Source organism: Sciurus carolinensis, chromosome 11 (assembly GCF_902686445.1).
Source record: "Sciurus carolinensis chromosome 11, mSciCar1.2, whole genome shotgun sequence".
In the NCBI taxonomy this organism is placed as follows: domain Eukaryota; kingdom Metazoa; phylum Chordata; class Mammalia; order Rodentia; family Sciuridae; genus Sciurus; species Sciurus carolinensis.
This window is the reverse complement of record NC_062223.1, coordinates 116,752,058-116,765,078: the sequence shown is the minus strand read 5'-3', so window position 1 is coordinate 116,765,078 and position 13,021 is coordinate 116,752,058. Positions and strand designations below refer to the sequence as shown.

Genomic DNA, 13,021 nt, shown 5'->3' with positions numbered 1-13,021 from the left:
TCAATTTTCTAAGAAAGTGACTTATCAATGGTCTAGTATGAACTACTTACCCTAATGAGATAAAAAGAAGCTGGGAGATCCCAGCAGCAGTATTCTGAATTCTGCTGATGTTTAAGCCACAATTTGCTGAAAACCTCATGATTAGACATTAACAGTGAGCATCAACCCAGTAAAATAGCCAAGAAAAATTTTCTCAGCTGTCAGAAAACAAACAATCGAAAGTGAAGAAGGTATGTGGTACTCACCTCCTTGTGCAACACATGGGTACATGCCATTGGATGCAGCTCACTGGGCTGGACAAGTTTCTGGCACATCAGACACAGCTTACAGGTAGCTGGAGCCTGCAGAACAGAGAAGGCATGGTCACAAAGTAATGAAACTCTGGGTCACCCTGCCTTTTAAGCCCATGACTCCATTTACTATTTCCATGTAACAAAATGATTTTATGCCAAAAGAAATAAAAGTACAAACACAGATCTTGCCTAAAGTACTCCCATGTTCCCAGTAGAACTACAAACAAAACAGCTGACAAAATGATGGTTTCCTTCTACACTCCCACCTACAAACCCACCCTCTTCTCACCCTCAGCTTCTCGATATCCCAGTGTTAAAAGAAAAAGAGTCTCACATGTGAAGACCTTCCAGGATATGAAACTTGGGCAGAAGGCAAGAACATTGGGGAACTGATTTGGGCCAGTGGAGCAGGGTACAAGGCCCGGATCCGACCAAGTGGCTGTGGGTAGAAATAATTTTATGGTAAGGGAAGAATAATTAACAAAGCATAGAGCAAAAAGAAATCATTTACTTCCAAGTTCAGCAAAGCAAGAAAGCAGACAGATATTCTGGCTGTAATGCTTCTTCCCATCCAATCTTTTCTGAAGTTGGTCTCTTCCCCAATCTCTTAGGAGGTCTAAGTTCTTTCTAGGCTGCTTTTCTCACCTGAGTGCTTGCTGCCACCCGCTCATGTTCTGCCAGTCGTGCAGCTACCAACTGGATTAGTTCCTCCATGGTCAGGCCTGCCATGGTAGTACGTGCTGTCTTAATTTGCTGGAGAATGTTGGTCATCTGGGCCCTAAGAAAGACAAAGGTTGAGGGAGAGAGATTCTATGCTATACACCCATGAAACCTCCTCTATTATAAACCATAAGCATTTCTCTGACAAAGATGTTTTAACTAATCCTTAAAGATACTTACTTATTGCACTGTGGGAACCGAGTCAGCAGCTTCTCCAGGATCTTCTCTAGTTTGTCTACTGGTTGGGGCCGGGGAGTTTCAGTAGAAGCCTTAACACCGCCCAAGCCTGGGGGAGGCGGGATGGAGGCGGCAGGGGGCATGTGTGGACCATGGGGGCCAACAAGGGAACCCAAGCCAGGGCTATTTCTCCCATGGGAGCCAGGAAGGGGTGGGGAAGGCTGATTGGACTGGGAAAGGGCAGGGTTCAGGATTGGGAAAGACAAGGAACGGGGATCTGCACTGGGCATAACCATGGGCATTGTGACCTGCCCAATGGAGAAGGGCATCCGAGGAGCCAGGGAGGGACTGGGTTGAAATACTTGAAGCATGAAGTCTGTCTGCAAATGGGAAGAGGTAGAGGACAAGAGAGAATGGAAGATAGTTTAGAAAACTGAAACAGAAAGTAATGATCAATCCTTACACTGAATAGGGATGGTCCCAAAATCTTCATACAAAAAAGTAGAAGACTCTGACTCGCCACCAACACAGAAAGGTGGACCCCCCACTGATCCCCCACCAAAAGACAGCTCTCTTACCTCTGATGGGGGTGGAGGCAAAGTTGGGGTAGGGATTTGAGGAAGGCTGCTCAGCTTGGCTCCATTCCTCACTAACTGGATATGACTATTAAATTGGTCCTAAAAGGAGAAGAAAGGATCATCCTTTACTTCTGAAATGAGTGAATATCTGGAAAAAGCACACCTTTAATTATTAGGAAAACACAAGAAGTGGTGAGACAGACACTCAGAGGCAACATAAAAAATGCTAACTCCCAGGGCAGGAATGTAGCTCAGTTGGTAGGCTGTTTACATAGCATGCACAAGGCCCTGGGTTCAATCCCCAGCACCAAAAAAACAAAACCAAAGTAACAACAAAAACTTCCCTACTGCCGGATGTATTTGAAACACAAACTAGGTAACGATCACCCGCTGCCACTTACCCGAACATTCTTTTTCATTATCCGGACTCCATTTAGTCTAGTCTCCCACTCCTGTTTGGAACGAACTGTCTCCAGTGTTGGGGGAGTTGACCTTTTAAGAAACAAAGAGGAACTTACAGAATCAGAGATTAATTACTAAATCTCCAAGATAGCAAAACAGTAGCTGGAACCTTGAGAGAAAGGTATGAGAAAAGGTATGAGAGCTCAAGAACCTAAGTCATTTGACTCACTTTAACTCCATCAACTTTTAAGCCAAAGAAATATTTGGAAAAGAGGACCAACCACAAAGAGAGGGTTCTTGTTTAATTGAAAATGTCACAAAGGGAATCCAAATTCCATGGCAGAAAGAAGAGAAGTGACCATATACAAAATAAGTTTCCAAACACCTTTGTTATTCTTTGATAGCTTAACAGGTAGTATTTATTCAAATGGAAACAATACAAAAGTACAAAGCTATGAAACCACAAAGAACGTAGACGGTGTGGGAGTTTAGGATACAGGATGAGAAATCACTGATTAATTACTACTGCACAGAGATGGTTTAAAATTCCTGTGAGGACAGATTAAGTGCCAGACTTGCTGACTTAGAGTTTCAAAAATCTAAAACAAACAAACTACAGAGCTACTAAACCTTAGAATGGGAAGGTACTTACTTGAGGTAAGTAAGGTGCAATTCTGCTTCTTTTTCTGCTTCTTCTAGTTTCAATACCAGCAACTCTTTCCGGCTCTCTAGTGATAAGATCTAAAGAAACCACACATGCACGCGCACGCGCACAAACACACAAAAACATCATTAATTTTTCATACACAGAGCTACCCCTAGATAGTAAAAACAAGTGCTCACTGGCTTTTCTAATATTACACCAAAAGTAATATTACACCATCTGGAAGGCCAAAACCAAGGCTCTCAAGATATCAGCTCCTCTCACCTCTGCCTTCCAGGCCCGCTCTGTCTCTTCCATGATGTTCCGATTTATTTCTCCATCCTGATTCTTGAGTCTATCCAGTTCCATTTCCCACACCTCTCTGTAAGGTAAGAAACCAAGAACAAGACTCAGGGAAGAAAGATTATCTTGCCACCAAGGCAAAAGAAAAACCAAAACTGGTCTGCCAGGTATGCTACAGGGCTTTCACTCTCAGTATTCAGTATAGACAGACAAATAATGTACAAAAAAGGTCTGCAATTGCATAAAGGTCCTAAATTTGGAAGTAAATATATTCATATCTCCACTTACTAAAAAAAAAAAAAAAAAAAAAAAAAAATTACCTTGAGCAGGAAAGAGTATGTCTTAGAAACAAAACCCTCCACTAAAAGCAAACTATTCTATGTTAAGGGGACTTAAAATCTTTATATGGCATTCCTCTTATTTCTCATTTTGTCCTTTAATGTGGGTAACGAACAATATAAGACCAAATGTATCATCTCTAACACAGCAAACAAACACATCAATACTAGCTTACTGATCTGCATTTTCTTAGCTTGCAATAAACACTCTTCCAAAGAAAAACATGCTCTTTTCATACCTCAAGACTTCTCATTTTCATCGGTGTCCTCCTTTCGCACATGCTTCCTACCCCAATCCCCATCCCCAGAGTGTAATATTCCCATTTAGGATGAGGATGATCAACTGTTCCAGTTTATCCAGTACTGTGGGATTTCCTAAGATGTGGAACTTTCTGTGCTAAAACTGAGATAGTTATTACTCTACACAGAAGTGAAGAGACCACCATGGAACAGAGCCAGTGCAAGAATTTCCTTCTATTACACCATATTGTAGTAAGTTCACTGTATTGTAGTAAGTTTTATAGCTGAAAGCATAGATTACCCAGGTCAACAAATAGGATGATACAAAAATGTTTAAATGATTTTCACTGGATCTTAAAAAGATGAAAATAAGAACAGCTTGAGAAGAGTTACATCTAAAGAGAAATGTTCATTCATTCACTGACTTTAAGTCTGCTCTCAACAGACAAGGCCTATTCATCATTATAATGAGTAAGTGAACATTTCTTCCTTATTCTCCATGCATTCTCCCAAAATTAACTTCCTGTCAGAGGAAGAATTCTGTAATATTCTTTAGGAAAAAAAAACTAAGTAGTCATGTTTTCCTGCTGCAACACAAATTCTCACGTTCCAAACCCTCTTAACTATAAAAATATGTGAAAGAGGTTGCACAGTTCATCAGTGATCCACTTAGCTTACCACTCACTCTTGAACAAGGGGATAATTACAGGAAAATATGACAGAGCGTTAGTTGTCTTCTGTGATTAATGTTATTCTTTTTTTGTTAAAATTTTTTAGATGTAGATGGATACAATACCTTTATTTTATTTATTTTCATGTGGTGCTGAGGATTGAAGCCAGTGCTTCATATGTGCTAGGCAAGTGCTCTACCACTGAACCATAACCCCAATCCATGACTGATGTTATTCCTGAAGATTACTCAATGAACATCTATGACTCTCACTAAATATATTTGTCAATTACAAATACATATTAGAAAAATTCTCATATGCTGATAGAGACCATATACATCTTCACACACAAAAAAAATCTTTTCCTTTGAGCATTTGGCCACATTACCTCACTGGAATCCAACAAGGCACAGGGAACTACCAACAACCACAACAAAAATAGTTAAGGGGTTGTTGAACATAGTTACAAAAATACTCAGTCTTACCATATGCTAACTACACTATAACATAAGCATCAGATTTCATTTCACTAAAAGATACTAGCTGCAACCCATCATAAAAATGAATCATTCCCCATAGTAGACAGTTTTTTAAAAAATTCTTGACAGAACAGAAACCACTGGGTATGTTTAACTTTTTAAATTCTTGATCTAATTTCTTTCAAGCCCCATACTTCTGTTACTTTACAGTTAGTTTAAGGTATGAATGGTTCAAATGAATAAATTCATTATTATTCATCAGACTATATTTATTATTCATCAGACTGTATAATCCTGGCTTATTGTAGTTCCCAACATACTTGCATAATTTTAAAAATTAACTTTGATCTCCATCACATAAGCCAGGCAAATTATTAAAAGTCTAGATAATACAAAACAGAAAAAGTTTAATACAGAATTCCCAGCTTTTCTACTTACTGGTTGTATCACCCTAAACAAGTTACTTAATCTTTTCTAGGCCCTGGTTTCTTCATCTGAAAGATGAACAGTACCTATATCATGGGATTAATGAGTTAACTGAGAAAACACACATAAAGAATTTAATATGGTGCCCAGCACATGGCAAGTATCCACAAACGATAAGCTGTTTTTTAAAAACTCAACTTCTCACACTCGTACTACTCATAAAGAATCACTATTATACTTCTTTCCAGTCTTAAAAACAAATATTTCCATATGTATGTATATACATATATATATATAATCTTTTACATATATTAACTCATTTAATCTGCATCTATAGTCTACCATTTACTGAACTGTGATGCAGATTAAATGAGTTAATATATGTAAAATACCTAGAACAGTCTCTAGCATACAGTAAGAACTTCCTGTGTGAGTTATCATTTGGATGTCAGAACATCTATCTTCAGCCAGGTGTGTAATCCTGTAATACCAGTGGTTTGGGAGGCTGAGGTAGGAGGATAACAAGTTAGAGAACAGTCTCAGCAATTTAGCAAGGCCCTAAAGAACTCAGCAAGATTCTGTCTCAAAAAATAAAAGGGGCTGGGGATGTGGCTCAGTGGCAAAGCACCCATGGGTTCAATCCCCAGTACCTAAAATAACATAGAACATCTATCTTCAGAAAAACTAAAATATATTAATACATTTTTTTATAGCACAAATGATGAAAAATCAGCTTGCCATTAACTAAGAGAAGCAGATGCTCAGTGTCCTGTGAAATACTTTTGAAACTAAGAGACAGAGCTAAGAATTAAGATCTGTTGAGTCCTCGGCCCAAAGGCCTTCCTTCAGAATAAATCACACTGCAGGCAAGGCAAGAAGAAACAAAGCAAAACAAAACTGGCGGGGGAGTTAATTATATATGGGTTGACTGCAGATATATCCAAAGGGTATATTCCCTGAATTTGAAGAAGGTTATGAATGCTTCCTTGATTTGACTTAATTCAACAACATCTACAGAACAGCATAAGTGTAAAAGTCTGAAACATGGGGATATAAATATGCCTAATTCCTGTCCCCAAGAAGCTCACTTTTTTTATTTGTTTCTGGTACTAAGAGTTAAACCCAGGAGAACTTCACATCCTTGGCGATTTTTAAATTTTGAAACAGGTTTTCACTAAGGCTGGCCTCAAATTTGCGATCCTCTAGCCTCAGCTTCCTGAATAGTTGGGATTACTGGCATGTGCCACTGTACCTGCCTTCCCAAGAAGGTCTTAATCTAGTAATTTTCCAGGTATACAAAAGGAATAAGGAAAATCTGGACAAAACAAACAACATGTGCGAAGACCAATAAGCAAGGAAACATCAGCTAAGGAAGCACTCCAGGTCATTCAGCAGGCAGTGGATATACAAATCTAAAGTTCAGTACAGTCTGAGAGAGATGAGAGTCACTAGCATACAGACAGTAGTTTGCAGTCATGGGTATGAAACAGTAATTTGCAAAATGTGGTCCATGGTTCCCAAAACACTTTGAGGGTATGGTCCATGAAGCTAGAAATCGTTTCATAAGACTGCTAAAAGTTATATACCTTTTTCACTTTCATTCTTCCATGGGTCAACAACAGTTTTCCTGAGACTTCATGACATGTGATAGTACCATCACTAATGACTAATGGAATATATGCTTCTCTATTCTTCTATTTTCTATAGTAAATTTAGCATATATAATTTGAGCTTTCAATTTTTTCTTTTTTAGTTCTTCTGCTGTGCTATGACTAGCTCTCTTTAGCTATTTCAATAATCTACATAATCCCATTATTAGCCAACAAATCAGTACTGTAAAATTTCAGTTTTCCACAAATTCGGGTGAAAATAATTATACTCTCATTTTATTTTGCAATAATATATTTTTAAAATTTATTTATTTATTTATTGGTAGTAGTGGGTATTGAATCCAGGGACCCTCTATCACCCAGCTACATACCCAGATGCCTGCCACAGTCTTTTTTTTTTTTTCAATACTGGGGACAAACCTAGGGGCACTCTACCAAGTTACCTCTCCAGTCCTTTTTTTTTTTTTTAATTTTCTTTTTTGAGACAGGGACTCAATAAGTTGCTGAAGCTGGCCTCAAATTTATAATCCTCCTGCCTCAGATTTCTGAGTAACTGAGATTACAGGTGTGTGCCACTATGCCCAGAAATATTTTTTAAATTTTTTAAAACTTTTTTCAATTTTTATTTAAAATTTTAGAATTTAAAAATATTTGTCTTCTTTACTGCCAAATACTTGCAAGCTGCAGGTAAACTCAGTTTTCCTTAAGGATGTCCTTGATGAAGCCATATAAAAATACTAATTTTATTAAATTTCAACACTTAAACACACTTTTTTGTATTCTATGTGATAAATGCTACATGTCAAAGCACAAGGATTATCCCATGAAAAAGCATTTTTGGTACTGAGTTAGGAAACAAATTAGCCTCCTTTTTTACAAAACATCTTTTTTTTTTTTTTGCGGTGCTGGGGATTGAACCCAGGGCCTTGTGTTTGCAAGGCAAGCACTCTACCAACTGAGCTATATCCCCAGCCCACAAAACATCATTTTTATTTAAGAAAACAATTAAAAAGACAAACTAAAGTTATTGGAACGTGACTATTTGACAGATGTGTTCTTGAAAGTGAATGAAGTAATCCTGTTATTTCCAAAAAAAACACACCCATTTATTGCCAACAATAAAATCTTGAGCTTTCAAGAAAAAGTTAGAATTCTGGAAAATCTGTACCTGCCACTGTGAGCGTAAATGCCTCCCACTACTTAAAGACTATTTTAATGAAATTGACAGTGATAGAATGTGGTTCTTTAAATATTGTATAATAAAAAGATAACACTTGGAATATATGCGAATATCTGCATAAATGTTGAGTCAATATTTTAGAAATTATGTATTGTGTTACCAAATCAACTATGGGTCCCACTCAGAACTACAGAGTCGGTATAAAGATTATTTTACAGAGAAGACACTAAGATTCAACAGGTACAGAAAAAAAGTCTTCTGGAAGATTCCCTTATCTGACTGAAAGCAGCAACTTCCAGGAAATAAGGCTGTTATAAATTCCTTACGAGGTAGATCTACTCCTAGAAAGGGGAATGCAAATAATCTGTCTCTTCTTGGGGCCCTAAAGAAGATGAAAAAAGATTTATAAAATAGATAAACATATTATGAATGTTCTTATCTCCTAAAAACACAAATATCTTTCCAAAAAGTTCCATAAAGTATCCTTTCTCGCCCCCTTCTGAGAAGACAATGGTTTTCTCAGAAGAGTTTTTCTCCTTCACCTGGTAAGATGGCAGAGAAGCCCAAATTCTAACCACTCCTTTGAGTCACTGAATTGTCCCATGTGTATGCCCACTACATACATAAACTGTTTTTTCTTCCTGTTAATCTGTATTTTATCAATTTAATTTGCAGGCTCCAGCTGCTAAATCTAAGAGGGTAGAGGAAAAGTTTTTCTTCCTCTTCATAACACAAAGATCCATTCAAAGTTCAAGGTAAACCAGTGGATTTTGACATAGCAATACAAAAAGTGTACTGATGTGCTTTCAGATCGTACTAAGCAACCAACCTTTAAGAAACTATGGCTTGGGGCTGAAGTTATATCACTGAGCTATAATTCCAGTGATTTAATAACACAATGCATAATTTATAAAATACTGGCTCAACATTTATGCAGATGTTTGTTTAGCATTTGTGAGGCACTGGGTTCGATCCTCGGAACCACATAAAAATAAGTAAGTAAAATAAACATATTATGTCCATCTACAACTTTTTAGTTGTTTAATTTTATTAAAAAAATGGCTTGACAAGTTTTAGAGTAGTATCAAAATACATCCATAATTATTTTAAAAAGCTATTAAAATATTCCATTTTTCCAACTACTTATCCATGTACTGCAATTTTCTTCATATACAACAACCAAAACGACATTTTACAATCAATTAAATGCAAAAGTAGCCAGAAAAATTCAGCTTCTTCCATTACAGAGATTTACAAAAATCTAAACAATGTTAATCTTCTAACTGAACTGATTTTTTAAATTTGGAAAATAATTATTTTTCATGAAAAATATGCTATTTATGTTAATACAGTTTTATTATTATTAATTGTAGTATTGGGGACTGAAACAAGTATGCTCTAACAACTGAGCTAAATTCCCAGCTCTTTTTATTAATTTATTTATTTTATTAAAACAGGGTTTCACTAAATTGCCCAGCCTGGCCTCAAACTACTAGGATCAAGAAATCCTCCTGCCTCAGCCTCCCAAGTAGCTGGAACTAGAAGCCACCATGCCTGGCTCACAACATCTTTTGTGATTTCAATATCCAATTTCATGACCAATCTGACACTAAGACCTTAAGAGTTCTTCCTCTTCCTGAATTTTATCCCTTGCCAATCACCTACCAGCAGAGTCATATCTTGAGGCTCATTAACACATATGGTCCATTTTCAAAATCCTAAACTTGGTTCTGATTTTCTCTGACCACAACTTCCTTTCAAACCACCATTCCAGTCCTTCACAAGGAATGAATCAACACTGATCACCTCCTATGCCATCCACCTTATTAGCTTAATTTCCAGGTTCTTTTATCCTAATGTTTACTACACATACTGGCATGGATATCCTGTAAATACTGTTCTTTGAGTTTAATCTGCTTATGATAGGATTAAGAATTCTGCTTCCACCCATGATAGAATACTAGGGACCAGATTTATTCTCTGGTCATAAACAACTGAAAAATTGGGAAAAAATGTGAAACAATGTTTATAAACACTGCACAAAAGGTAGCATAGAACTGGGACCACTGAGAAAAAGGACACAAATGAAGAAAGTCCTATAATTTTCCTAGCTAACTGCTTAATAGGAGTTACACCTGGAGGGTAAGTACAGAGCTGGCATTGTTGCTGAATTAAGGAGACAAAGGCAGGAGTTTAGAGAAGCCAAGATGGCTCAAATTTTGAGGGAATAGTACAAAGAGTAGGGACTATCTTTCTGGTGTCTCAAACCTACAAAACATTACCAAGAGAAACTAAAGAAGGAAAAAAAAAGTAATATTCCATGTGCACAAATAAGAAGACTCAATATTGTTATGATGTCAGTTTCCCTAAAATGATCTAAAGATTCAATACAAACTCCAGGCAGATTGCTTTTTGTAGAAATTAACTATCTGATTCTAAAGTAATAAAAAGTCTCTAGAATATTCAAAACAATTCTGACCAAAAAAAAAAAAAAAAAAAAAAGTCAGGCATGTGTAGTACATACTTGTAATCCCAGCTACTCAGGAGGCTGAGACAGAAGACTCTCAAATTCAAGGTCAGCCTCAACAATTTAGCAAGACCCTGTTTCAAAATAAAGCAATTTTAAAAAGGGGTAGAGATGTAGCTCAATGGTAAAGTACCCCTGGGTTCAATCCCCAGTACCAAAAAAAAAAAAAAAAAAAAAAAGAAAGAAAGAAAAGGAACACAGTTGGAGGATGTATTTAAGATTTACGAAGTCACAAGGCAAGGAAGGAAAGACAAATGTACTGATATAACAGAATAAAGTACAGAAACAGACCCACATTATATGTGTAAAGACAAATATAAATGAAAAATAAAAGGTTTAATTCTCCCTTTTAAAAATTATGGAAGAAACTCCCCTAAGTAATCCCACCCCAACCTTTTCTTTCAAAATTTCTCTTTTTCAGATATATGTATATTATAAACTCCAAAAATAGTCACACAAATCAGGAATGTTTAAGTACCTAGAAGCCATCCATTTGAAATGCACATATCCAAGGAGACAGCACCCCTGTCTCGCAGTTCCCACGGGAAAGCAGGAGGGCACCTTGCTCCAATTGACAAAATTATCTCCTGTCATAAAGAAATCTGTTTCTCCAGACAAAACTACACAGATCATCTCCCCAGTAACCATAACTGGGGTGAAGTATTCTCAACAAAAGGTGCAGTCAAGTCCCCTTACTTGAGGACTACTTACTGTTTATCTTGAAAGCATTGTTAATAGGTTGTTATATAAGGGGGTAAGATTCTGTTGGTCTTTGTCACCTGTCAAGACCTTTATCTGTGATGTGCATCACATTCAGATTTAACATCTATTCAAAAATAACTATTTTCTTTCCCTACCACCTTTGTGGAGTGGTTTTCTGGGTTGGGGAAAGATTTTCTTTCTTTCTTTCTTTTTCTTTTTACTTTTTTTTCTTTTCTTTTTTTTTGTTTTGGTCTGTGTGTGTGTGTGTGTGTGTGTATATGTTCCTCGAAAATAAACTCACATATGCTAGTCAAATGCTCTGCCACTGAGCTACATTTTTTTTGAGACAGGGTCTTGCTAAGTCGCCCAGGCTAGACTCAAACTTGCAATCCTCCTGCCTCACCTCCCAAGTAGCTAAAGGCTCTCTTTTTAAAAAATGTATTTCCCCAACAGTGGTCAATTTATCTTCCACAAAAGTGTCAAAGTAATTCAATGGGGGAAGCATATTCTTTTGAACACAGGGTGTGGGAATAAATATACATACATGTGCAAAAAAAGTGAACCCTATCTCTAACCTTTTACCATATTTTTTTAATATGGTTTATTTTTTATAAACTCAAAATGGATCACAGACTTAAACATAAAGCTTAAACTATAACTTTCTTGAAGAAGGTTACTTTGGGTTAGGCGAAGATTTGGAGGAATGCAAAATGCATGAAACACAAAAGAAAAAATGCAGTACACTAGACTTTATCAAAATTGTTATCTTTTGTTCTTCAAAAAACACTATTACAAAATGCAAAAGCAAGCCACAAACTGGTAGAAAATATTTACAAAACACATCTGATAAAACAATTCATACAAAGAATACATAAAGATCTCTCATAACTCAATAAAATGAAGTGTTTTGTTGTTGCTGTTGCTGCTGTTTAATGGGCAAAGACTGATCTGAAAAGTCTAAAATATTTATTAAAAGGCAGTCAATTCCTTACCTTCACCCTAAGCCGCTAACATCCAGTGAAATACATTCCCTTACTAGTTTTGTCTTCTCTAGAACTTTATGTAAACAAAAATCGTACAGTATATATTCTGTGTCTGTTTCCTTAGGCTATGTTTTTCTTTTTATGGAGGTGGAGTAGTCTTGCTATGTTGCCCAGCTGCTCTCCCAGGCTCAAGTGATCCTGCAGCTTCAACCTCCCGAGTGCTGGAACTACAGGTCCAGCATGCCACCATGCCTCCATGCCTGGCCAGAAAAATGGGGTTTTTATGTTTTGCTTGCTTTTTAGGTGCTGGGGATGAAACCCAGGGCCTGTGCATACTAGGTAAAATATTTTGCCACTGAGCTACATTCCCAGTAGCTTTTTTTTGGGATAATACTTTCGATTGCTGACTCCTGATTAAGAAAAAAGGCAATCAATATATAGGGGCTCCAAGGTGACTAAGATGTTGGAATTAGCAGAAGAAGATTCTAAAGCCTCTATTTTAACTATGTGAAGGGACACAAGGAAAATATGCTCACAAGGAATAAACAAGTAAGAATTTTTGGCAGAGAAACTATTAAAAAAAAAAAAGAACTAGGGCTGGGGTTGTGGCTCAGTGGTAGAGCACTTGCCTAGCACATGTGAGGCACTCCACATAAAAATAAATAAAATAAAGGTTGAAATGTCAGAACTGAGAAATAGTAACATTGGAAATAAGAAATTCAAATTCACTGAATGGGCTTAATAGCAAA

The 13,021-nt window shown here is 36.8% G+C and overlaps 1 protein-coding gene across 4 annotated transcripts in view; it reads right to left on the bottom strand.

Moving 5' to 3' along the window:
• Rnf214 (ring finger protein 214) overlaps nt 1-13,021 on the bottom strand; it is a 29,913-nt gene that overhangs the window by 3,280 nt on the left and 13,612 nt on the right. For 3 of the 4 annotated variants that reach the window (XM_047516051.1, XM_047516049.1, XM_047516052.1), the window contains exons 7-14: nt 3,099-3,195; nt 2,823-2,911; nt 2,170-2,260; nt 1,769-1,867; nt 1,194-1,570; nt 939-1,071; nt 628-732; nt 246-341 (exon numbers count right to left, since the gene is read on the bottom strand). In XM_047516051.1, coding sequence (XP_047372007.1) covers nt 246-341; nt 628-732; nt 939-1,071; nt 1,194-1,570; nt 1,769-1,867; nt 2,170-2,260; nt 2,823-2,911; nt 3,099-3,195 — 1,087 coding nt within the window. Of the gene's footprint in view, nt 1-245; nt 342-627; nt 733-938; nt 1,072-1,193; nt 1,571-1,768; nt 1,868-2,169; nt 2,261-2,822; nt 2,912-3,098; nt 3,196-13,021 lie in introns of those variants that run through there. The other variant, XR_007103848.1, reaches the window with a different exon arrangement.